This window comes from Pleuronectes platessa, chromosome 10 (genome assembly GCF_947347685.1).
Source record: "Pleuronectes platessa chromosome 10, fPlePla1.1, whole genome shotgun sequence".
Taxonomy (NCBI): domain Eukaryota; kingdom Metazoa; phylum Chordata; class Actinopteri; order Pleuronectiformes; family Pleuronectidae; genus Pleuronectes; species Pleuronectes platessa.
In genome coordinates, this window is record NC_070635.1 from 21,866,304 (window position 1) to 21,893,466 (window position 27,163).

General features: G+C 39.8%; 1 protein-coding gene across 1 annotated transcript; it reads right to left on the reverse strand.

Annotated features, from left to right (window-relative positions):
- Positions 1 to 172: 172 nt before the first annotated feature.
- mroh1 (maestro heat-like repeat family member 1) lies at positions 173 to 25,491 on the reverse strand. The gene is made up of 45 exons (XM_053433553.1): positions 25,357 to 25,491; positions 24,385 to 24,496; positions 24,115 to 24,260; positions 22,263 to 22,394; positions 22,018 to 22,180; positions 21,489 to 21,587; positions 21,119 to 21,270; positions 20,408 to 20,548; positions 20,141 to 20,233; positions 18,510 to 18,588; positions 18,091 to 18,204; positions 17,797 to 17,870; positions 17,490 to 17,612; positions 16,356 to 16,463; positions 15,624 to 15,768; positions 15,426 to 15,466; positions 14,821 to 14,962; positions 14,558 to 14,610; positions 14,211 to 14,318; positions 13,530 to 13,649; positions 13,308 to 13,430; positions 13,025 to 13,171; positions 12,592 to 12,618; positions 10,321 to 10,443; positions 10,114 to 10,193; positions 9,590 to 9,731; positions 9,197 to 9,292; positions 8,771 to 8,875; positions 7,922 to 8,057; positions 7,571 to 7,683; positions 7,173 to 7,325; positions 6,921 to 6,977; positions 6,623 to 6,720; positions 6,294 to 6,459; positions 5,747 to 5,916; positions 5,467 to 5,604; positions 4,836 to 4,950; positions 4,475 to 4,621; positions 4,295 to 4,361; positions 4,029 to 4,150; positions 3,670 to 3,819; positions 2,962 to 3,096; positions 2,536 to 2,638; positions 2,252 to 2,317; positions 173 to 2,160 (listed from the first exon to the last, which is right to left on the reverse strand). Exons 2-45 carry the CDS (start codon positions 24,404 to 24,406, stop codon positions 2,084 to 2,086), a joined length of 4,911 nt encoding a protein of 1,636 aa, XP_053289528.1. The 5' UTR covers positions 24,407 to 24,496; positions 25,357 to 25,491; the 3' UTR covers positions 173 to 2,083.
- Positions 25,492 to 27,163: the final 1,672 nt, after the last annotated feature.

Sequence of the window (27,163 nt, forward strand, 5' to 3'; positions counted from 1 at the left end):
CGCCTTCAGTTGTCATAATAACTTGTTTAGGCTACTGTAAAATAAAAACAAAAAAACACGACTGCAACCATGAAGAGGACCTGCTACCAATGTACATATAAAATAAAAAAAAGAAAGAAAATAACTATTTTACAATTTAGGTGATCACACAAAATAATCAAACATCAACATGTACGTTTGAATGAATCTGTTTATTCCTTCATTTTTAATATATTGATTTTCATCATCCTCATCATCCTCTCTTCTGGTTGTGTAACATATGAAAAGTGACGTGCACACACTTTCACTCAGACACACACAGATATGAATCGTTTAAAGTTGCCGTACCTCTTTGTATCACACATCCTGACGAATGACAATAACAAGATTCAACATGTAGAAAAAAAGTAAGATGACATGTAAAATCATATCAGAGTTATAAAGTTTATAACAGCTGAGCGAACACTCCTCATTCTTCCCTCTTTGTAGAACGTCTAAGCCGAGAAATACAGATGCAGGAGCAGACTATTTACTGGTTAAATAAGAGTTTGACCAGCTTTTGATTTCCCACAAAGACCTTATAATGCGATAAGCAGTACAGACAATGGATGGATAGACGATGGACGAAACTTATCACATTAGGTGAAACATCTGCCTTCCTCCTACACAACAAACAACCAAAAATGGATTCCTGGAAACAGCTTTTCTCAGTTATTCACGAGCAAAGAAAAAATGATGTGAATGCGGCCTGCGACTTGTGAAGGAATTCAGCTGAGGTTTGTTTTTGTGTCAGTTCTAAAAAAAAAGGGACCACCTGGCAGAAGCTTAAAAGTGCAACGGAAACATTCAAGCTGTCCCAACAGATAATCAAACAAAAAGGTTACAAATACCAAAAGTGTATTGCTTTCACCTAATTCTCCGCTGGGTACTTTGTATCCCACTCTTGTATTATGGAGTCAAACATGTGGAGCATCCTTATATAATACAACATATTTACATTTCATTATAGAGGCCTGCTAATTGGACAAACTCACTCATTTGATGGGAGAAATTAAGCTGAAACAACCTTAAGTGCATTCAAACAGTGAGAGAGAAAATCATCAACAACATCTTTATACTGCTATATTACAATATGACATCAACAGATATTTGGCACAGACTGTTGTCATGGCTACACAGGCTGGTTTCACCGTGTAACACTGGTAACTCTGACTGGCTGGTTCAAGAGATCATGTCGACGTAATGCGTGAAGACAAATGTTTAATGTTGAATCCAAATGACTAACTCTGTACCGTTATTTAGCTGGTACAAATATAGAAAGCAGTTCTTGTGCATCTTGACTCAGCTGTTTTTTTTTAATTATAATACTCATCTTGACTGATCTAAAGGGTTGAATTGGATCTTCATGGAGGCTGAGATAAAGTTAAGAGCAAACTTAAGGACACCAGGTTGATCAGACAGAGGGTAACTAGAACTCAAACTAACATTCATGATCACAAATATGACTACACAAACAGACACACACACGCACACACACGCACAGAGTACCAGCCAGAATCATGTGAGATATTTCTTAAAATGTTCCTCCAATCATTTGCACTTAATATCTGAGGAAACTACAGACTTATTCTAAAATAATGTTTAACTCTAGTAGAAGCGTGTTTTTAAACTTTGCATTAGAAACTTCATGTAAAGTCTATTTCATGAATGCAACACAGTATATGTCTGGTATTGTCACACTGACTGAACACCAGATGCTACAGACAACGTCCATCTGTCATGAGCAACAGTCTTTGGTCACTAAAGTATAGTTCAGTATAGTATAGCATAGTTCATTTCAAGCTAAATAACCAGTATGTGCATGTGTGTGCATAATATAATGCTTGTGTTTATTACTTGTAGGATTTTGTAACGTTGGTAAATGTGACAGTTTGACCATCTTGTTTTGAAAGAACATTAGAGGAATTTGGTAAATTTTACATCTTTATAAAATGACAGCACAGTGTAGGATCTGCATGTTTTTGTAAAAACAGCAGAGAATCATGTATTTTATGTAGAGAGAAGACATACGGCCTGTCTAAAGGAAACATTTATTTTGTGTGTCTCACAGGAAGTGTCCCATGGCCTCAGCAGCCTTCGCTCTCACCACTGGATCGGGATCTTGGAGCAACATGACTAAACCTGTTAGTGAAAGATTTAAACATTAAAACCGTAACAACCAGTCAACATTAACAGATTCAGAAGTAGAAAATGAAGGAGCACACTGCATTACCTTTTGTGATGGTTCCCATGTTGAGGTGGGAGAAATGCTCCTCTGGAAGATTCACCAGCAGGAACCCTGAGCACACACACACACACACACACACACACACACACACACACACAGATTCACACCTTATTATCAGGTCACATCAAACATGTGAAGAGTGTTTTCTCTGTCTTCTGTATTTTAGCGTGGCCTGTGTGTTGTATGATGCAGCAGTCGTAAAATAATATTTAATATAAAATGTCTTAATGTATTCGATTATTTATGAAACAGTAGTGTTGGAGTCATACCTATAAACATGGCAGCTCCCGCTCTGACCTCAGACCAGTTGCTCTTGAAGAACTGGATGACTGAGATGTGGTAGAAGTTCAACATGCCTGCAAAGTCCTCGATCTACAAACCACAACACATGAAGCATTAGACAACTACAAGAAAAGTAGTTAACAATATCAGAATCTGATCTTACTGAAAATTGTTGCAGATGAATCAAAAGTCCTGTTTGTATTATATCATGCTTACACAGTTTGACTGATGTATGTCTGACAGCTGTCTACATACTGTATATCATATAATAACCTAAAGCTCAAATACTGCCTCAAACTAAACACTGCTATAGAGACCACATAGACTACAGCTGTTACCCTGCTGCTTCCACTCACTATCTGTGAAGACACGTCAAACACTTAGCAATACATTTACAAATTAGTTTGTCTCACCAGGTACTTGGTGAGGTCATTAATGAATTCTCCATAGTGCAGGCTCTTGTCATCGTGGAGGTGGTTCTGAAACATGGTTGTGATCTTCTCTGATCCCACCACAGGAGCACACACACGCATTGCATACTTGCATGCCTGAACCAAAAAAAATCCATAATTGTAAGATACATTCCTAGACTGTAGTAGTACATCTTCACTCAATGTGTTTATGTGTGTGACTTTGTCAGGGGTGTTGGCTGCTTATACAAAGTCAGCATAATGCCCTAATACTAAATGTCAGGATGTCATGATTGTTGTATTGAACTTAATGGCCACCAACATTTTAAACTAGTTTTAGAACCTTTTACACAACAGACATCAAATGTGGATTAAGGGTCATTAAAGAAATCACAGATTCTTTTTTTTAGACATATTGACCAACTATAACCACTAGGAATATAGTTGATCCTTTTTAGTTCACATCTTACATTATCCATGTCATTTGCTACATTTAATTTAGATAAAAATACACATTTTATTTTCATTAATTGATTTAAAAAATAATAAAATTAAATCAAAAATACATAATGTAATACCTTTAAAAGTTTACTCTAGACAATGAAGAAATATCTTTAATTGATATGTTTAATAATCTTTTTGCCTGACAGTTACAGCCCCTTGCCAGTAGGAGATGCTGCTGCATCCTTGGTGTGAATGCATATTTCCTACCTTGACCACCTGTGGGTTGGGGTCAACCAGGTGCAACAGCAGGCTGACCAGAACATTGTGGATCTGGTCTTTGAACACTTGCTCTCCTGAACCAAACTTGGAAAGGTTCCCCATGAGGAGGATGGAAGCACAGCGGATCTCGTCGTTCTCCTGGATGAGCACAAAATGCTGTCAGTGTGTCTGTGTGCAGCATTCAGAGGTCAAATCAACTCAGACAATAAATACTGACTTGTTGTACTATAAGTCTAAAAATCAGCACCGTATATAACAGATGCACCTAAAATCGAATGGTCAAAAGGATTCTGAGAATTTCTATATTAAATTGTATCTGCATCTTAAAAGAAACAAGAATAACTTACACTTTCTAAAAATGGTTTAATCTTCATGAAGATGTAAACCACCAGTAATTGGACGTTATTCTTGTCCAGGTAGAGCAGAACCTTGGACAGACCCGACATGGCCTCAAGAGTAATCAGTTTACCTGCAGCAAGACCAGAGGCCAGATATTAAACAAGAGATGCATTTCAATCAATGACAACCAATCCAATATGAGAGGCTCAACATGTGGTATAATTAACACGATGGATGTTTCTTACAGAAAAGGGTAGGACTGTTGCTGACTCACCTGGATCATCTTTCTCTTCCATGCCTGAACTCATGGCTGCCAGCAGCTCCTTAGCATATTTATTCACCTGGTGGAGGAGGGAGGCAAGGGAAGAACATTGTGAGTGACCGAACAGCAGTAGTCATGTGTGTACTTTGTAGCGCAGAAAAAAAAGTGCTCTAGTGTATGTGTGTGTTGTACTTTTTCAGGTGATCCCACTGCGATATTGCCCAGCCCTCGTACAGCCAACATGCGGACGGTGCAACAGGAATCTGATATCCTCTCCATCATGTTGTTCATTAAAACATCGATCAACATCAGCTCCGTCACCACGTGATGGTTTAACAGCTGGACTCGGGGAAACAACGGAGAAACAGAAAACACATCACGTCATTCATATTTCCGACCATGTTTTGGCTTTTTTCGTACTCAACATAACCTCATACGAATAAACAAATCATTGTTAGAGGTTGAGAGATTTAATCATCATTTGACTCAGATTAAAGAGACATCGGTCCACCTCCTCACACAGAACAATTACAGATAAATCATGATTCGTCACCTCAGAGAAGAAAGCAGTGACGGTGATTCTCTGGCATTCATAGATGTTGTTTAAGGAGGGACACAGACACTCCACGATGGAGGGCAACCTGGGACCAGCATGTTTAGCCATCGCCCTACAGACGAGACAAGACATACTCAGAATTACAATTGACTGTATATACTGATTGGAGATATTATTCAGGACACATGTATTAATTGATATGAGCGTGAAAATAAAGGATAATAATTCTATCATCATGAATCTCAAAATATGGACGATGTTTAGGTTCCATTGCCCTGTGTGCCGCCATAGCCAGAAGCACTCACACAGAGGCAAGTAAAGAACAGGCCTGAGGTCTGCAGGTCTGCTGAGAGCTGTGTGCTTGTTGTGTGAAAATGTGCAACATAGAGGTATCTAGCAATGTTATGCTGCCTGCCAGACAAATTTTTTTTACAGATGTTTTAAAGTGCGAGCGGCATGGGCAGGATCTCTCCTGGTGCTGCCAATGGTCGGACCAGAAAAAAAAAGAGCTGCAAACAGCTCTACAGTGAAGCGACGGCTCAAAACACTACGTTGGTACAAAGCACGCCTGTTATCAGACAAAATGTGACAAAATGCATTCAGCTAATTGTTGTGAGTAGGTTTCTACCTTGCTAGTAGTGTAATTCCAGGAACGTGTGTATTTTGTTCCCTCATTGCATCCCAGGCGTTATCCTCATCCAGTCTTTTCATTACATCATCTAACTGGGCTCGAGCTAACAAGATTCTCAGGGCATCAGCTGCGACGCTGAAACAAAAACAAATCAAAACACAAACGATTAAACCAAACAATCAGACCCCCACATCCCAGATCACACCTTTTCAAAACTTTGTGTAGGAACCGCATCTGTTTTTGAGTTACGTATAACAAGGTTAACAAAGATGCCCACCCTGCTACATGGAAAGAGGCTACGTTCTTAACGTTGTTGTCCTTTGGTGCCGAGACTCCGACACTTGCTCCAAGTCTGACAATGAGACAGGCGAAGAGCTGAGGAAACTGACTGACGGCCGGCTCCTGACTCTGGCCATTCAGTAGGAGCTCTTTGAGACCACACGTCATCTAGAAACAGAACAAACATAGACACAAGTGCACATGTAAACACAAGCATCATTCCCTTCAGTCATTTGTGTTTGGTACGGAAACACCCACTGCACGAAACCAGATGGAATGTTTATTGCCTTCTTTAAATAGTGGCTGCAACCAATTCATGTTTTTGTGAAACTTAAAAATACAGTTAAAAACCCTCACCCACAACATCATCTAATCAAAGCACAGGAAACCTAACACAGACCAGACTTCAACTTTTATGGGCTCATCTTGCGATACTCTTTGTTAAGTGTTTGAAATACTTCTTTCTATCAAAGGGGATGTACTTATCTGCATAAAAACAATCATATTTGAGTATAAATATAGTCAATGACATATTTGATACTTACAGCTAGCGGCTGGTTTGTGGCCACTTTTGTCATCCCTCCTCTTATCATGGACCCTTTCCTGTCTACATATGGAGCCATGATGAGAAACTTCTCCATCACCATCTCTATTATCTGATTGGCTACAATGGGATCTGCACCCAGTGCCATCCACATCTCGCTGGTCCAGCTGGTAAGAAAAAATAAAATACACAACTATGAAATACAATCTTCCAAAAAATGTTGGGTTCTAAGAGACGTTAGAAATGATTTGTCCTCTAAAAACATGATCTGACAGTTGAAGGACTTGGAGGTTTGGAGGTTCACTTGATGTATAAATGCATATTATATACCTGTCAAATGGAAGTGGTTGGTTAACTAGTGTATTAATAACTGTCTGTAGATGTTGAGAAGCCAGGATTAGCACGGTCTGTCCAACAGCCACTCGCACCTAAACACACAGACAACAATTAAATATTACGTGGTTTATCGTTGAAAAAAATAAAAGCTCACGAAGTTGAAAGAGTCTGTGTGATAATAAAAAGACGAAACTATAATAATAATCCATGTTTAGAGGTCATCAGAACTGATTGTAACAAGGCAAAGGAATAATAAATACTGATAATAAATAATGCTCATGTTTGCTCCAACCTGTTCGTCTGTGACGCTCTGCAGACGAACATGAAGAACCTCCAGCATCTCTGGTACCTATAACACACATAAAAACAAATGCACACACACACACACCAAACAACAAAGACAAAGACAAATAAACAGTTAGTGAGCTAATCAAGTACAGATGTGTTTACTTTATTTGCCTTTGGAGTATGCAGACGGCTGCATGAGAAGTATGACTTTGTGTGTGTGTGTGTGTGTGTGTGCGTCCGGGTGTATATGTGTTACCAGGTCTTGCAGTCCACCCCCTCTGTTCTTCAGCAGTGTGTTGAGGACGACAGACGAAGCTCGGCAACAGTTTGTCTGACTGTCGACCAGCCCCTCAAACAACATGAACACCAACGTTGTCAGCTGCTCCTGAGGCAGACGCTTACTCATCACCTGAACCACACACACAGGAAAAGATGCAGTTACACATTGCTGTGCAGTACATGTTGTGAGCTTGCCGGATATATCGACACAAACATTGTTGATTCCGGGTTAAGTAGAGTAAAACATAACAACAGAAAACTGTAGAAAAGGTTCAAGTGAATGGATCAATGACACAATCATTTAACAATAAACTAAAGCAACAAGGATTTTACAAACATAAATCTAAAGATGCAATGGAGGGGTTCACATTGTACCTTAGTGAGGTCAGAGCAAGTCTTGTAGAGAACTGAGTGGTCGGGATTTTCTAGTTTGTCTCTTAAGGGCAACAAACTGTCCACGGCTTCATCCTTATAATCCAGAGAGAAACCTAGACAAAAAAATTATCTCAGAACAACAAAGTGCATAAAACTAATCCTGCAATATCTGAGTTTAGGTAAGAACTATAATGGCTTGGTGACATGTAAAACATTTGTAATAGTAAAAAGTTAAGTCAAAGTTTAAGTTAGGCCATGTCATATAACATGTCATATAATACTCAAACAAACCTTAGTCTAACATGTAAAAACTCAACCCAAAATCATTAAGTCACTCAAACGATGACATACCTTCGTATCGTAGCTGTATATAGAGCAGTGTGTATATGCATTCAATAGCAGCAATGCGTACAGCAGGGTGAGGGTCCGAACAACGTGGAGACAGTCGGCCCAGCAAAGCTCCGAGGTTGTGGAAGGATACCATGTTCTGAACAAAGAAACAGAAGAAAGAAAAGCCACCAAATGTCAGTGTTTTCATAAGGTGAATGTCTTTTCTGGTTTGTAAAAGTCAACATTGACACACACACACACATACACACACGCGCACATACTCCATTTGACCATTATCCAAAGGTAAATCTTGAACTTCCGCAGATCTGTGTGCTGTGCAGACAAGAGAAGCCATGACTTGACTAAGTGTGAAGCGATGTAAATGAATCAACGTCTCACTGGCCACGGTAGGTTGTTGTTTGCTTTAGTGTGTTTAAAATATGTTTAAAACCACATAATGTTGTACATGTTTGTGATGACATCATTATATTTTGTTACATTTTGTGCAAAACGTGTTGATAACTTGCAGCAGCTCCAGAGTGGTGGGAGAGGAGCAGAGAAGAATTGGCAAATCTCAAAAAGTTTGAAATTCTAAATTCGGAAATCTATTAATTCAATATGTTGTGTTTATTAAGCTATATTTGGTGACAGTACAGGTCAAAAAACATTATAAATGATATATAAATATATACAATTTAAGCACAATTTAGTACTACTTTGATCTTAGTTTGAACAGATTTTAGATATATGCATAGTTAAAAGGGTTGCTAGAAGTTGTGATTGATGAATGAGTGAATACAGAGGACACGTGAAGGTCTGGTTGTATGTGTAACTTCAAATGTTTTCAACCCAAGTGAGTAGTGTGTGTACCTTGACAGTCAGGTTCTCCAGGTAGTACGACAAGATTTGAGCAGTTGCTGTGACCGCTCTCTCCCTCTCGTGGTCCTGTCCGGAGCTCAACCATGATTCAATGTGCTGCGGAGGACAATAATACACATCATATCTCAGAACCCAGGGAGACCGTAATACACAGCCAGGAAAGTTCATGAAGCCAACTTAGTTTGTTTTTTTGAGAAACAAGTCAAGGAGACTGAAGAGAGGAGACAAAGGGCTAGAAGTGGAAGATTCAGTTGATGCCGGTTGGACAACTTTATTTCCTTTTTCCTTGCCTGGAAACTAAATACCAAGACCACCTTTAACTTTTTGCTTATTTGATAAATAAAATGATCTCAGTGTGAGAAATTGGCATGAAGCTGAACAGGGGAAGATAAATTAGTCTGTAACACGATGTCTCACCTTGAAGACATTCTGCAGGCCATCAGGTGTGGGGTCTTTGGCCAAAACACTCTTCAGCAACTCCTGCAGTGCAGTCAATGTGTCTCTGTGTAATGCCTGTGCAGATTTACCAGGACATGTTAGACTGATAACACAATAATGTCTGGAAATAGTCACACACAGTGTTTGAAGGCGGAATGTGAGTAGTGACCTGCTAAACTTCAGAACTACCAGACCTTGTTTTTTTTTTGTAAAAATTTGTAAAAAATTTGTGTAAAATTCCTGCTGATCTGCAAATGATAGTTAGCTGAAGACCAGTGGTTGCACAAAACAATGAACAGCACATTTGTGTGGCAGCATCAGTGTTGTAGTATTGCATGTGTGTGCGCACACATCTCTTTTGCTTTCTTTCACCTTTCTCTTCTTGGGGTCCAGAACCTCCTCTTCTTTAATCTTCTCCGGAGTTTGTGTCTCAGGTGGCAGAGAAAACACACTGTTCACACAAATCTTCAGTAAGTCAAAGCTTTCATTCTCACTCAGTGCAGGATCCAGAGGTCTGAATAATTGAAGGTCAAAGATAAAACTGTAGATTGAGTGATGTGAATGATGTGTGAAAAACAAATATATATATACGTATTTGTGTGTGTGCGAGAGTATGTGGTCTGCTGTATGTCTTAAAGTTGCATTTCTGTGGTTGAGATTAAGTTTAATGAGTGGAAATTATGATGCAATTATGAAGTACCCCTGATATCAGAGGGATGTTAACTTCAATTGCAAACTAACAGAATTGTCTGTATGATCAAAACCACCTGAGCTTATAAGTCGTATTTTTTTAAACACATTGAGAGAAGGAGGTTGCAGTTTTTCTGTGAACCTATGAATTGTAGTTTTCAGACTACAGAGAGAGAGTCCAGTTATTTTACTGAAGTGAAGGATACATTAGATTGGAACATGTTGTCATCACAAGGTGGCGCACTGGAGTCCGCAATGAGTCAGCCGGCTCTGCTTTAATGAAATCCTGACCAGAGTTTACATAGACATCAGAGGGAAAGATCAGAAACTAATTAAAATCGATATTAATAAAAATAATTTCTGCTGCAACCTCCCCGTTATTAACTGTTAAAGTGACTGATCTTCATACTGACCAGCATAACGCCAATGAGCTCCTGTTTGCGAGAGAAGACGTAGCCTTGTTTCTTCACGCACACGCTGATGGCTTTGGCTATAAGGCCAACGCTCTGAATCAAACTTAGTTTCATCGTCAGGTCCTAGATTAGAGCAGCACATACACACACACACACAGAAGACACAGAGGAAACAAGAAGAAATAAAACAGGAAAAATGGTATTACATACACAGATAAAAAGATAAGGGTCAAGAGGAAAAGTAGGCTAAACATGAATAAAATTGGATAATTGCATTTTCCAATTTATCAGGAATGCAAACAGCAAGGCACACGGCAGCTCCTTTCACCAGATGCAACTCTACAAATAGCTTAGCAACAGAAAAAGAAATCCAGAATCAATGTAAAAATGATTCAGTCAACTCAGTCAATCAAATCAATCCAATTGTGATATTGCAGATTGATCCACCATGCCTACGGATAGCAAAAGTTAGAAATCAGAGTTGTGTGATTACAGATTGGTTCAACAGCAAACCATCAGCAGGCTCTGACAGAAGAGCATTAGGCCTGCAGGCCCAAGGTTAGGAGTTTGCAAGAAATTTACAAAAATCCATTCACAGAGAGGGTGAGTGGTCAGTCAGCATTTAAAGAACAATCCACCAGAAAGACAGAATTACTAGAACTGAGATTGCAAATCATATGGAGAGACAGATGATCAGGAAATAAAGCTGCATGTGAGATGGGTATTTAAAAAGACATTAAGAAAAGTGTTTATATTCAATTTGGTTTGCGCTGGTTTGATAACATATATAGCTTCTGTGGAATTGGAGCTTAAAAACCCATAGTCCTTTAAATGCAAGATTGTAAATGCAATCTAGTAGGCATGTCACTGGTTTTACATTAGTAGGTTATCGTGATAAACCACCTCAAATCAAGCTCAGAGTATCAATCTGATTAAAGACATTTCGACTTTTTAGTGGAAATTGACCACAAGTGAATTACATTGGAACAGACTCAAGTGAAGCTGATCTGCCGATGTTCTCTGATACTATGCAAATTACAAACAAAAGAAAAACAGCCACCAATCTTACTCTGGATGAAGCTTTGATACTCAAAAGATTGTTGGAGATATATCACCTAAAGCCAGGGTTGGTAATCCTGGAAACCCTCACCCATTTGCCCTCCTGTTAAAGCTACGCACCCAAAACACATAAATGTGCACTGACTGACACCTGCTCAAAGCCGACTTTGCCATGAATCCATCGCTAACTTCTGGCTGTCATGTCTACTTCAATGGTCTATGCCTCCCCGGCTGAAGTCTCTGATCATGATCTGTGACGGCCATTGATCGTGCCGATTTCAGTCCTGCAAGGGCTACTGACTAATTTGGCAAGACAGAGAGTTGAGAGAGCGCCTCAGTTTTCAATATGATTATGACATCGAACATAGTGCACATGGGGGAAAAAACAGAAAACTATACCAAAAAATGTTGGTGTAAAAGGGGTATAAATAAAAGTGAAAATTACTGACCCTACCTTTAAAAGCTAGTTCCCAACTAAAGACTATCTTCAGAGAAGTTTTTTACTTAACATACTTTTTTCCAGATTTATATAAAAGGTCATTGTAACCTTCACCTTTGACAACTTGAACATAACCACTTCATCTTTGATTCCAAGTGAAAACTGATCAATAGTTGAAGAAATTCCCTAAAGCAGTCTTGAGATATCACATATAAGAGGCCGGAAAAACAGAAACATAGCCTTTGTGAGGCCACCGGGACCGTAACCTTGACCTTTGGCTACCAAAATCAAGTTTGTTAATCCTTGACTCCACGTGAATGTTTATGCCAAATGTCTAAGGATTCCTTGATGGCGTTCCAGAGATATCACCAGCACAAGGCATACAATGTGTTTGGTGAGGTCGCAGCGACCTTGAACACCATAATCGAATCAGCTCATCCTTGAATCCACGTTAATATTTGTACCAAATTTGAGAAAATTCCCTCAAGGCATTCTTAAAATATAGCTTTCACAGGAATGCGACGTACTTAATGCCATAATAAACTACATAATACCACTGGCTGGCGCTGGCGCGGAGGCATAAAAAGTAGTTGCATATTGTATCAAGCTCCTCTTTCTGGAGTAGAAGACTTTCAGTAAAGATTTTAGTGATAGTAGCACCACAAGCGTGCGGAACGGATTTTAAATAAGCGTAAAGAAAAGCAAGTTGAAGTTAGAAAAGAGCAAGGGTCCGAGACCGGAGATAGACAGCCCGTGATTTCCTGTGATGATACCTTGGTCTCTACTTTTATCCCCAGAACCTGTACGAAGCAGAGGTGATAGAGTCATGAGCTCACATAGAAACACAGCCGTTACCTGATATTTAGGTTCTTACATCTAATTTGCAGCTGACTCAACCAGACATGTTTTGTGTGATCGTTACACTCTTACTTCTCCAAGTATCTGTTAAAGTATTAAATGCGATTTCTTGTGATGGGGGATTGAAATGGTCGAGACAAATCACAATGTTTGCAATGCTATATGTTAATCAATTCAGTACTTATAATCAATACAGAAAGTAACCTAAAATATAAAAACTCAAACTACATTACTATTGAAGCCGAATTATTGTCATCACTGTATGCAAATTCTCTCCTTAACACAACATGCCCTCCAAGAACAGTCTCCTTTACGATCCCTGCCATGTTGCCTTAGAGCTAACATTACCTTTGTATTGAAGTGTTTGCTGATGCAACGCAGGATGTCTTGATCTATGCGGTTAAGTATTTTTTCTGGAGGTGCATTCAGAGCCACTTGACCATAACACAGGATTAATGTGCTTTTCACCTTCTCCACCTCAACATCATTACGGTCCTGAGGAAAAGGAAAGGAAGGAGAGATTAAAAAAGACAATTGAAACTATTTCAACAATGTTAGGACAAACAGATGTGAAAAACAAAGTGATGTAACAAAACTGTCATTTAGGATAAACTGTGAAACTTCTCCATACTTTGAGTAGGTTGAAGATGCTTGGTGACTTCTTGAAGGCATCTGATTTGCCAAACTCATCCAGCTTAGCCAGAGTTCCTTCTAGGTGGCTGTTAGCACACAGACCAACACCCATCGCAACTCCCTGATAGAAAAAATAGGTTGGACATTGTCTACATATTAAAACCCCAAAACATTCATCGATTAAACTGTGGCTCTGGTTAATTCAACGTCACAAATGTACCTCTCTTTCCACAGCGTCATTGTGCCGTGCTGTGAGGAGGACTTCCTGCAGTTGCTTTTTCACCAGCTCCTTGTTGAAACACTGTTGGAGAGTCACTCCTATGCACTGATACAGGAAACTCTACAGTGGACAGTAAAAAGAAAGAGACAACAAAATGTTGTTTGATAAATATATAAAAACTAAATTATAATACAGTCACATATACTGTGGTAATCCACGTTGATCCATGTTGCGTATGAATGTTTGAGATATCGGGTCACATTATTCTGTTAAATCTAAAACAAAAAAAAAACAGCATTCTATATTCTATTCTCCATATTCCGCATTCAAACACTCATTATTCTATATTACAAATTCTATAGTCCATATTTTATATTGAGTATTCTTTAGTCTATACTCTACATTCTTTTCTTCATATTCTACATTCTTATATTCTATTTTCTATATTCTACATTTTACATTCCATATTTAATAATTCTATATTCTATAAACCTGAGGCAGTTGAGTCAGAAGAAGGTCATTTTTAAAAAGGTCAGTTTTTCTAGAATTAAGAGCTCAGCAACTCCACAAAGCAGTAGTCTTATATCACGGGACAGATGTTTGTGACTGAACTGAAGCAGTAGCTTGTAACCAGCTCGCTCTTGATTTGTGAGTGAAATGAGGCGGTTGTAAAACACTTACCTTCTCCTCTAGGGCGTTGTTATACGTGGATATATAGCGCGTAGTCTCTGCTGCCAACTGACACACCCACTTGTCATCGTCAATAGTAACCAGGGTTTTAGAGAGGAACTGGACATAATGTCAGATAAAGACAGATTTAAATATTTACATATCACAAAAGACAAACACATGAAAAGAGGTCACTGATTACAGCAATTAATCTGTTCATGGGAATTGTCAGTTGAATTCGGATAAAAAACTAAAATATCAATTTTTTCCAAAGTTTTGGAATCCTGCAATGATGATGATGCAAAACACTGACATATTATCATGTAAATTATATAATGTTCCAATAGACAAAAGCTCACCTTCAGCAGCTGCTCATTCCACTGCTTCTTATCCAGGCTCTGTGCTGTTGTTTCTGAAAACGACAGTACACAGATTCAGATTTCTCTACTATAGAGGAAAAGGGGAATGCTGCACATAAAAAAGGCATAAGGACAAAATAAAGCCTTTCTACTCTGCTGCCACTGCAGAAAAGACACTACACGTTGTGACAGTGGCATCACTTTGTGCACTGATGTTAAGATACACTGAATTTATAGACAGCATTATTTCCATATCTCCATACCCTCGAGTGTGCTCAGCAAAGGAGGGATCTCTTTATCCCAGAGAATCTCTGTATTGGGGTGAATGTTGACACTGAGGATTTGAAGGAGGGAGAGTGACGGAGCTCCGTGACCTCTGCTACTCAGCGGGAATGCTGCATTCACCTAAAACCACCAACACAAATCAGGACACAATATGCATGAAGATAACCAGACTATCATTAGGCATGATGAAGAGGACTATGTGCTCTCTATTTTCTCACATTAAATTAACTAGTTCTATTGGCAACCGGCACAATATAACTTCAAATTATTTCATAAGACTATGAAGCTCAGCATATTAATATTTGTTCACAAGAAAATACCAGAGATTTGCACTGACAGTAAAGTTGACTTGATAACTAATATGGATTATTGGGCACTGTAAGTAATTCTTCTACAGCATGGGTTGTAATAAATCAATTACAATTAAGAACAATCTATTATTCTAGCCTCTGACTGGATTGGATGTTTAATGAGCCATTATTTTAAATTCTAGGAACATCAGTATACAAACATTAACTTCTGTGTTAGGCTCAATAAGTTATCAGACACCACTGAAGTGAATAATACAGTTTGCTTTACTTACCAGCAGTCTGATCATTAGTGTTTGAGGAGAGGGCAGATTGACTGGAGGAGAGAAATAAAACACAAATATTTTAAAAAGATCATTCAACAGAAAAGTTGTGTTTGTTCAAATTATTTTGTAATACTGCATTTTCTATGATGGACATAAAACACACAACATTTAATGATTATTTACTAACATCAGTAATATGCGTCCTACCTTCCTGTGTAAAATCGATGTTAAAGCTGGGCTCCTGGTTAGTTTTCTTCTTGTTGCCCAGCACTATCAGACTCTTACACAGAGGGGTGGTGGCATTGCTGTATTGTGAAGGGGTTAGATAGAACAGCAGCTTGGGCCACAGCACCTACAAACCGAATACATGTGTTAAGCATCGAAGCAATATTCATCTATTTTACCTGTAAAGTGGACCGCTTTTGGTCAATTAAAGAAATGAATGAAAGAAAGAAATTTAACCCCAATAAATTCAACGTGAAAATAAAGATTCATGAACAAGCAAGTGCACAAATTAAAAATTTGCAACTAACATTACCGCCCTGTTGTTGAACAGCCTCTGCCAACCAGAGCATTTTGAGTTTAGGGTTTATTTACATATGAGGTCTCTGTGAAATTTGACCACTAGAGTCTGATCAGTTATTCTTTGCGTAGAGGCCAAAACAAGTTTTGCTATGTCACTGTGACCTTGACATTCGATCACCAAAGTGTATTCAGTTCATCCAGGAAGTCAAGTGAACGTTCCCTCAAGGATTTCTTGAGATATCATGTCAAAGTAAACGGACGAAACGACCGACAAAGCCATAACATATTGCATTTGGCAGGGAGGAGTAATAACAAAACCAGCAGTTAAATGATTTTGGCAACATAGATGATTTAGTCACAAACAAGGTAGACGGATGGAGTGGTGAGGATATCGTGAGAATATAGTGTACATACATCAGCTAGTCGACCAACCGTGGTGGTCAGGAGATGAAGGGTGTTGTCACACATCATCCTCAAGGACTCATTCGTCACTTCCTCTGGATCCGTTGGCCTCTCGCCGCGCTGGATAAACAAAGACGTGTGCACAGATCAGAATACATATTTGACTTTCCATATCTTCAGCAGTCCCTCTGTAGGGAAAAATATTGGATCTGAACAATGAAGTTTGAACCAATTTTATCTTGAAATGTTTTTGTACTGTATGCAGAAACATTTGTTGTTTGTGTTTACAGACAGTAATTCTTTCTTTTACTTTGGTGCTTTATTGGAAATATTTAAAGGCCCCATATTTTACACTTTTCTAGGATTTAATTTGAGGTATTAGTACCCCTAAGATGATATATCAGTGGTTTAAAGTCAAAAAAAATAATGCAATGTATATTTCCATGTCCTTTCTTCTGCCTTTCGCTGGAGCTGCAGACAGAACAGGCTGTTTTCCCCTTCCTCTTGAGCCCCTGCTCTGTTTGGCTGACTGCACTTTGAGTGACAGGCGAACAGGCTTATCACCGGTCTCATTCTGGCGCATTCACTCTGGTAAAAACATATTTACAGTCGGTTACAACAGGATGTTTCTGAACGGTCCAGAGTTACAGAACAGAGTTCCACAATGGAGTTTCATTGCTCAGCAACAAGTCTGCTTGTTGTCGCGGTCGGCGTGGAGGGGTGGTGGTTGTGGTGGTGGAGGTGATGGGGAGCGGGGGTGGTGGGTTCGGAGGCTGGACTGGTACCGGCTGAGTGGGGCTGAGAGACGAGTGCGATCCCGAATGAAATCATACGGTGGACGAAGTACGAAACGAGACGTTTCAATAACATATTTCTTAGAATGGACTGATTGAAAAAGTGTGTGGAGTGAGTGTTTTCATACTTTGAGGGTCCCTGCTGACCCCTTCAAGTCAGTATAGATAGTAAAAGTCCTGAACATTTATTTTAACACAATATGGGGCCCTTTAAACAGAATATGAAACAATATTTACTTTTACTGTTGCCTTCCTATGCAATCACATAAGCCACTCACATACATAGGTGAATGAAAACTTATTAATTAAAAACTTCAACCCAAATCAAGGAGAAATCTTAAGAATGAATCACCTGGTACGTGTCAGGTAAGGCGCAGTGCTGAACTATGAACCGAACCAATAACTCTCCTCCCTCTAATTCTAGATAACCATGATGGGCCATCGCACTGATCACCTGGACCACACGCTTCTTCACCTGAGAATCACAGAATCAGAGTGTGAGCAGCAACAATTTCAAAACTATCTGAACAACAAGCTTGTTCACCATAAAAAAATACAAAATACATAATTCAAATTATTGATCTTCAACCAATTTTGCGGAATACAGAGAGTCCACAAGAAAAATCTAGATATTCTGTGTGTGTGTACGTGTGTGTCACCTTGTTGCTGTGGTCGGCCATTGGATGTCTGATACTGGCCAGAATCAGCAGCTTCTTACTCTCCATTGTAGAAGCTGCAAAACAAAAATAACACTTAAGTCCAGACATGTGACCGGATAACGGAAGATAAGTAAAGAAGAATAATCTAGTCTGATTGAGTGTTCTCAAATTTAAAAGATTCCCCAGGAATGAATTGCTATTTCATTGTAGCTTTTTTTCTGATGCCAAATAAACCACTGAAGTGTGTAAAGCAAAAGATAAGAAGGGCTGAGGAGTGTGTGCAGTTTTTCTCACTGGTGGAGTTAATGAGGTGGCGGACAACAGCCAGGGAGCCCATCCTGCTCCGCTCATTACTGTTCTCCAACTTTTGAAGAACAAACATCACCATTCGGTCTGGGAAGGAGTTAGCTGGAGGTAGAGGAGAAGGAAAAAAAAGAGATCGTGAGAGAAAGAGAGAAGGAGCGAGAAGTGGACCAAATGTCACAGTTAACATGATTATCTTGTGGCGTCTGACACACTAATGGATGATCTCATTACTGTTCTTGTGACCCCACAGAACTAGAACCGATAGAAAGGGCTGCTGCTTGTGAACAACATTCCTCTGCTACCATACATTACCCCGGTCACCACAAACCGTCACATATTAGTGTCTAAACAATTAGCACAGTTAAACATAGCAGACGGATACAAACACAACTGAGGAGCTTCAGTACCCAGCAAACTGAAGGAGCGCAGGACCTCGTTGTGGTTCTTGACAGTCGGAGGGTTATTGTAATCAGTGGGGGCAGATACCTGAAGAACAGAAGGAAACTGTTAAACACTGTTTTATACAGTACAATATAGCTGCTTTCAGACATGTACTGAACTCCAGATAATCTCCTAAAATCCTCCAGAGGAGCTGGATGTGAAAACACAAATGTCAGAGTGAAGGGCTCCAGGCATTCTCTGAAAATGTTCCTCCTAACCCCAGAGTAAAAACTTTTTTTTTTGGTGAAAAGGGGCGAACACTGAAGTCAACATTATCTCAACAGCAAAATGTATATGTCACTCCCTGCATGCTGCATGCCAACCCCTCGCCTGAATGAATTTCTGTGTTGTTGTGAACGTGTCCGAGAATCTCGCGCTACGTTGTTCATACTGTATTTGAAAAGCAAATTTTGGAGAAAGTCCAGACCCCATCATGCAGACATTCTCAGGAGTTCATGTCTGAAAACGGCTTATGAGTTCCGGTGGGCGCTTAGCATCAGGTCACACATGAGAAGTTTAAGTAAAACCAGAGTCATTGGGTGTGTGAAATGAAACTAAAAATAAGAACTGAGAATATCTGAAGGAGCACATTTTTCTAAACCCCCATTTTAAATCCAACAAGTAACTTGGAATTCTAAGTACTTTATTTGGACCTAATGAACTTCAGCTACAAACATGTACAAGTGAAATATTATGTCGCCACCATCCTGACACACAAAGATCTCTAGAAGAGTCATTGTGGTAAAATGTTGCAACAGTAAAAGATAGTGAGTGTCAGCTGACTCACAGGGTTATGAAAACATCTGGTTACAGTGGCCCTGTGACTCAATTTCGACTTCAATATGGTGAGCTGTTCTGTCACTAAACAGGAAGACTGTGACTCAAGGACTGAATTGCAGGTTGCATAAGGGGAAACCAGTCATGCGATAGAAAGTGCTGCAAAGACTGTTGGAAACCAGGAACTGACAGTCAACAGAGCAGATCCAGGTACAGGTGATTTCATGTCGAGGTGTTAACAGGTCTTAAGTGCTTCTGATTTGCTTAAGGTCTGTCGCTTGGCACGCCCAGTGCTTTTATTCTTTATCAAGTTCTGACTTGTTAACATTCCCAAAAGTAAGAACAAAAAATCTCTCCTCCTTTAAACAATATCTGACACATTGATTTACTGCATTGACAAAAACACTATGTATTCCTATATTTGCATGAATGTAGTAGCTCTGTTGGATGCACTGTATGTAAGCATGTTTTGACTATGGGTGACCGGGCCCATTGCAGTTTATCTATTGACATTAGACAGAAATCATCCTTAGTGTCTTTAAAATATATTTTTAAAACATTTTTTATGTTTTTTAGTCAGTTTGACATATTCAACATATTATTTTGTGTGTAACTTTATTTAATTCAGTTATATTTTATGAACTGATTATCATTCTTGGTTTTGAATGATATTGTTTAAGTCTGATCTTTTTCTTTCTGTAAAGCACATTGGAACTTTTCAAGTGCTATTTAAATAATTTTTTATATTTCATGTATTATTTAAGTTTTCTGCCTAGTTCCATCAGCTGGTTTACTCAAGGTAAACTTTAGTAATGCCTACCTGTTGATGCAGAGCAAAGAGTAGACTGTCGAGTTGTGTCTCCAGCACTCTGCTGCCCATGTTGACAGAGGCATCAAGCACTTGGCTTAGACTCTGAGGGAGAAGGAGAAAAAAATACCCACCCTCTGAACATGCGATAAATGGAGGTATATTGCAGACATTTGACTGGAAATTTCGCCCAATAAGGCACGTTATATCATAGCTCAAACTACACAAGATTTATATCACAGAATCCAAACTAAATAATCCAGCTCACTGAATACAAACCTTGCTGATGATGTAGTGCTCATTGTTTTTCTTGTACAAGGACAAGATGGCAGGAATGAGTTTGGGGAGCTGCTCCTCCAGTTTATCGCTGGCCAGCAGGTGGCTCATAGAGCCCACTGCCTCTGCCACAGTCAGCCTCAACTAGGACACACACACAAACACACACACAATGAAAAAATGACATTTGGGAGAAAGGGAACAATTTGGTGAGTCACAAAGTGGTAACATCAACTCAATAACACCAGTTAATACAACTTCAGTCATTAGTTGAAAATCTGACAGTTCTGTAATCACAGATTTATATTAACTTTTCAGGAGGCAGACTGGACATAAACAAAGAATAGTGATTACTATGCTTTCAAGTCCCCATAGAAAATATACTCAAACAGGAACTGGTCGAAACGTGGTGCTAGTGCTTGATCATTTAAAACTGCAACAGTAAATGAAGCACAACCCCCTTAAAGTATTTTCATTGTAATTCACACATTTTTAGTGTGACTTTTATTATAATGTTTTGGAGTGAATCATAAAAAAATATGCCCTCTGAACTGCCATCATCATCTTTGTATCCAAAGGTCAAAAGATAAAGCTTAAGCTGGGCTAAATTTGCATCATGACTTCAATCAATAATGCCTGAACACATGAATCAATTGCAAATGTTCATACTGTGTAGTTTACTTTATATCCCAAAAAAAATCTGTGTGACCTCACCTTAGACTCCCTGCTTTGTAACCAATTATTGAAGAGGATTTCAAAAGCAGCATAGATTTCACTGGAGAATGTGTCTTTCCTGACTGTGGGATCTGGAGCCTTGTCCAGGTTGGCCAGGTATTCCAAGATACTGTCGCTGAAATGACACAAGGCTAGAGGAAGAAAAAGAAAGAAAGAGAGATGGAATATGAGGGAAAGTAGAAACAAACTGGTTGACACAGCTATTAGAACGGTGAGATAATTGTTTGTTTTGAAACGCTGAGGTTTTTGGAGCCGAATACCTGGGAGTAGTTTTTTAATGCTTTTTGGAGAGGGGTTGATAAACTTCATCAATTAACACAATTTAAATAAGTATGTCAGGTGGTTTTACCAGAGGAGAAGACCCACTTCATGTTGTCCTGTTTGGCCATGCTCAGCATGGGCAGCATGGTGCCCAGTATTGCATTCAGGAAGGGTACCATGCCATAAACTAGGGAACATGGAGGAGAGCACACAATTAATAGCAAATTATTACTAAGCATTCCTTACTATGTTTTATGTTAGAGCAAATGTGCTACTTTGACACCCAGAGAACTAATGAATCAAAAAACAAATGATCAAAGTAACAGTAAGTTAGGCTTTATATATGAAAAACTGAGCATTTAAAAGAGTATAGATCTGCTCAGAGGCATAGGTCTGCTCAGAGGCTGTGAACTTGTGTAATTGCTACTAGAACAAGTGCTGATGTTCCATAGTTGAGGTAAAACACTTAAAAAAACGTTAGATACAACTGCATTTTTTTTAGACAGGTTTAACAGGTTCATGTCTTTCGTAGATAACCTGTGTTGTGAGCCCACGTGAGTGTGAGTGTGTGCGTGAGTGAGTGCATGTGTGCGTGTCCTTTGTGAACATTTTCTTACCATTGGAATCAGACAGGTTGGCTAATGTTTGGACCACAAAGAAGTGAGGTAGGATCCCAGGCTGGAATTTGTTTAATATCTCCTCCATGATTTCATTGATGTGCTTGTTACCCACAGCAACCAAAATATTACTGGCTGCCTGCTGCCAGTCAGGGATTACCTCCTGAGAAGAGTAAGGAACATCAGTATTCATCTGTTCTCTGGGATAATGAATAAATAAATAGCTAAAACGTCAACATATTTACCTTTGATCGTGTCATCTCATCTGAGGCCAGAGAGATAATGTTTTTTATCCTGAGGGAACTGATCTCCTCTATCCTGCAGCTGGCTATCAGCTCTATAGTCTGAAGAATCACAACCCTGTGGCCCACGACCAGCTATAGGAGAAGAGGAAGGAGACAAAAAAAAAAACTGACAATGAAGAGATAAAAAAAACTGACTGACTAAACTGCATATTTTAAATAAAAATCCAAAAATATATTGTACATATCCCTTAAACTTTGGGGCTTTTACACAGTCACATAGAGGGCACAATACAACTCTGTAAATGAAACACCATCACAGTAAAAAAGGGAATCTAATGTGCCAAATGACTGATGTGTTCTAAGCTATTTCCTCAATTGCCATCATCTGATAATCACATGTCCAGGGGCTGTGACAGCATGATAAGATGATGCAGTATCATAAATATAAACACAAGAAAAGTTACCGATCATTGGGAAAAAAGAGGAAGTGTGTTAAATGTAAAACCTAAACTAGAATTACCAGCCTGTGGCTGTATGCCTCTCCACCAACCAGTGCAGTTTCAGTCTAAATACATATTTAACTCATTCATATGAGGCCACAGTGACCTTTGAACATAAATCCCCCAAATCGAATCAGTAAATCTGTGAGTCTAAGTGAACATTTGTGCCAACTTTGAAAATATTTCCTCAAGGTTTTGTCAAGTCAAAGAGACCTTGACCTTTTAGCACCAAATTCGAATCAGTTCATCTTTGAGATCCAGTGAATGTTTGTGGCAGATGGTTGTTCTTGATGCATCACATTCACAAGAACATAAGGTCACTGTGACCTTGACCTTTGACCAACAAAATCTAATCAGTTACATCTGTGAGTCCAACAAAAAGTGTTTACTAAATTTGGACAAATTCCCTCAAGGCGTTCCTGAGATTATTGTGCTCCCAAAAATGGAACTGACAGATGGACGGATGGAAAACCCCAAGAAAGAATGCCTCCAACTACTGGCTTTCACCGACACAGAGGCATAAAACAATCAAAATAAATCAGAACTAAGATTAAATATCCACTTACATTAGTGATTCTCTTATTTATTCTATTCAATTTAGGGAAAATGTTGGGATTTTAGATACTGCATATAGAGATGTCCATTTTGGATCGCAAGACTAGAAGGGTACAATGGTTTTGCAAAAATGTATAACCTATGTATTTAATCACCAGAGCTGAATCATTTACACATACAACTAATTACTGCAACGTTTTTTGCATATGTGAAACCGCTCACAGGGAAGTCTTGACTTACAGGCGGCTACTGTCTGTAAAAGGCTGACACACTTAAGGGCTCTAGAATAACTTGTAATTGTGAGTAACTTTACCAGATTAGTAGTGGAGTATTGTTAGCTGGGGTCACTGCAGTATAACTCTTTCATAAAGCCACGGACATGTCCATCAAGTACAGCTTTTCAAGGTTTGCTCACCAAATCTCGAGGGGATCTAAAAAAAACTATGTTTTCCCCTCATCAGGAACGAAATGCAAGGGAGGACTTTCCCTGCAGCTTCCACTCTGACTGTCTTAAGTATGATCACATGGTGCAGCCACGGTAAATGATCACTGGATGTAGCGGTGACTGTGCTTGGTTTGAAACACTATAATTGCATGTGGAAATACAGTCATGCTTATCTGACTTTCTGACAAGGGCTTAAAAAGCTATTTGCATTATTCTTATTAAGGTGAGGCAAGAATACTGATAACAGCAGCAACACCAGCTTAACTTGATGGGTTTTAACAGACAGCTTGGATGTGTGGATGACCCACTGGTATCGTGTTTAACATACTGGAGGTGCATTCTGGGGTTTTACCTTTGGATGTTTCAGGAGGTAGTCCTGACACATGGCTAACACTCGGTCTGGCTGCTGTTTTCCCAGCGTTAACATAGACTTTCTGACCTGCTCCTGGACCTCTGGGTCTTTATCATTGGCTGCATCTAGTAGAGCAAGGGTCACTTCTAGAGGGAAAACAAAACAGAACAAACATATCTGAAGAGGAAGCTAAAAAAGTAGAGAGAAAGTGAGTCAACACAAAAATAGAGGCAGACATAAAAACAAAGAGAAGAGAAGCGAAGAGCTCACGTTCCACATCTGTCCCATCCATGGTGGGCAGCAGGAGGGTTGGCTCCCTGGAGCCTGTGGCTGAGAATGGAGCTTTCCTGCTGCGGATCAGATGGGCAGGGGCTACCTGGGGCTAATGACGATAAAGTATGATATTTAAATAAAGCGATCCACAGACTGCAATGTTCTTATTTTCACTTAACACCGGATTCAGGCATTTGGACAAAGTAGGAGAGTCAGAGAATACTTCTTTGTACTTGAACTAAAGCAGGACACTATTTCTCATCTCAAACCAGGAGCAGAAAGATGCTACACAGGAGCATACGTATAAGTATAAGTATGCACCAGGAACAACTGATTAGCTGGTACAGTTAAAATACAGGTGATTTCTGAGGATAAACTTGACGAGCACAGTTTAATGGCTCCTCTGATTCACCTGACTGACACACAGACAGACAGCAGACAGACAGACAGGAGAGGGGGTCTCATTACAGCTGACCTCCGTGACAGCTTCACTAAACAAGACATTATGACACAGATGGTCTTCAATAGAAAGCTCTGGCAGTGACTTCAGATCAACTGAGATTTCTGTCAGAAAAACAATCTGTCACCAGCTTTTGACACTGAAGCCACTTCTTCATTACAGAGCTGACAAGCAGCTGACTCTACTGTACTGTTTGACATTAATGAGGCTAAACACGATGACATTAAACATAAACATAACCTGGTGGCAGCTAATAAAACCCCTCCGCTTCCTGTCTGTTTGTGGCTTCACCTTTAACCTGCAGCTCGGGTGCTGGTGATGCTCCTGACGGAGCTAACCTGACACAACAGTCATATTAGCATGCTAACCTAGCCACTGCTGCTAAGGAAGAGCACCGCTAGCGTCCTCACGTCTCACACTGACAAGCTAAATGACATGCTAATAAAGCTAGCTTACAGACTCCGCGTTAAGACAACGAGCCCCGGGGAGAAGGCTGCTTCTTCTCTCACCTTAAACAGCGGGATCCCTGTCAGCGGCTCAGTCAGAGCTGGAGCCGTGTGTGTGTGTGCGTGTGTGTGTTGGGCTGCTGCAGGTGTAAACACGCCTGGTCATGTGCTTGTAGTCAGCAGGAACGTATCAGGCAGGGGGCGGGGCTGAGGGAGCTGCACAGCACTGATACTGTGACACACCAACAAATCAATATGTCTGCGTTTGAGTCACAGCTGTATTTAGGTTTCAATCTGCGACGAAAGAAGTACGATCCCTTCATTAACCAGGATATAAAACACTAACCATAACAGGCAAAGTGCTGCTTTAAAAATATTCATATACACTCCTGATCAAAATCTTAAGACCAGTTAAAAAATTGCATTAATTTGCATTTTGCACTGTTGGATCTTAGGAAGGTTCTAAGTAGAGCTTCAAAATGCAAAAAGAAGAAATGGGAACAAGAGACCAAAAGTTGTGAGCAGGCAATTTATTGAAAAGAAAAATTTAACTCAAATAGGCTGTTCATCAGCTGATCAAAAGTTTAAGACCACAGCCTTTAAAAGCCAAAATCTGTGCAAAAATTTGGATTCCATGTCATTTCCTGTAAAGAAATCACACTGTGAAGATATCTTGATGACAAAGGCAAAAAAGCTCACCGTCTTTAAACGTGGTAGGATTGTTGAACTGCATAAACAAGGCCTCTCACAACGTGCCATCGCTGCTGAGGTTGGACGCAGTAAGACAGTCATTTTGCATTTCTTAAAAGATCCTCAGGGTTATGGAACAAAAAAATAAAGTGGTAGACCCAAAAAAATCTCACCGGCGCTGAGCCGGAGGATCCGAATGGCTGTCAGTCAAGACACGGGACGATCATCGTCCCAAATTAAGGCCATTACTGGTGCTGACTGCAGCCCAATAACCAGAGGTGTCAAGTAACAAAGTACAAATACTTCGTTACCTTACTTAAGTAGAAATTTTGCGTATCTATACTTTACTGGAGTATTTATTTTTCAGACGACTTTTTACTTCTACTCCTTACATTTTCACGCAAATATCTGTACTTTCTACTCCTTACATTTTAAAAGTAGCCTCGTTACTTACTAATTTTGGCTTGTTTCATTCCGGTTTGTCATCGTTCAAAAACACACACAAAAAAAAGACATTAAACCGCCCTCGAACGAGGAGAGTTTGAGTTGGGTGCCCGCCGCACACGCGGGGTTCCGAAAAGGAGGCGAGCAAAGCCAGAGCTGCGGCGTGCAGCACCGTCCTCACAGCATCAGCCCCCCCCCCCCCCTCCGCTGAGGCGCCTCGCTGTCAGGTCCATCGGCCATCGGAGCAGGCCGGCAAAGGCGCACGGAAGGGGGTGGAAGAGCGGAGAAGGAGGCACCGCACAGTCGTGGACAGTGCTCAGACGAAGTGGAGGAGAAAGAAAAATAGAAGGAGTGGGGGGGGGGGGGGGGTAGGTGGGAGATCACTCGCGTGCCACACCAACACAACCCCGGCCTCGTGAGACACGCTGGCCCTGGGGTGCAGCGCGACACCCTAAGCACCTGTGGGGGGGGGGTTTTGGGTGCCATGCAGTCGAATCCGGCTGCATGGCACATAATGATGATGATAGCTGACGCTTTTATCCAAAGCAACTTACAATAAGTGCATTCAAGGCAAGGGTACAAACCCAGAACAACAAGAATCAAGAAGGTACAATATATTAAAAAATAGGGCTAAACTACAAACTGCTATAAGTAAGTGCCATTAAAGTACTACTAAATTGTTGGTTTGAAAAAAAAAAAATTTATAATTTTTTTTTTTGAGGAGGGCCAATTTAAA

What these genes read in the sequence shown, in the direction of transcription:
- mroh1 (XM_053433553.1), bottom strand. Translation starts at nt 24,406, where the DNA reads ATGGATGGGACAGATGTGGAAC. An exon ending in TACAAAGCAGGGAGTCTAAG is followed by an intron (nt 20,549 to 21,118) that starts GTGAGGTCACAC and finishes TGTGTGTCCTAG; the next exon opens with TTGAGGCTGACTGTGGCAGA. An exon ending in GCGCTCCTTCAGTTTGCTGG is followed by an intron (nt 18,205 to 18,509) that starts GTACTGAAGCTC and finishes CTCTACCTCCAG; the next exon opens with CTAACTCCTTCCCAGACCGA.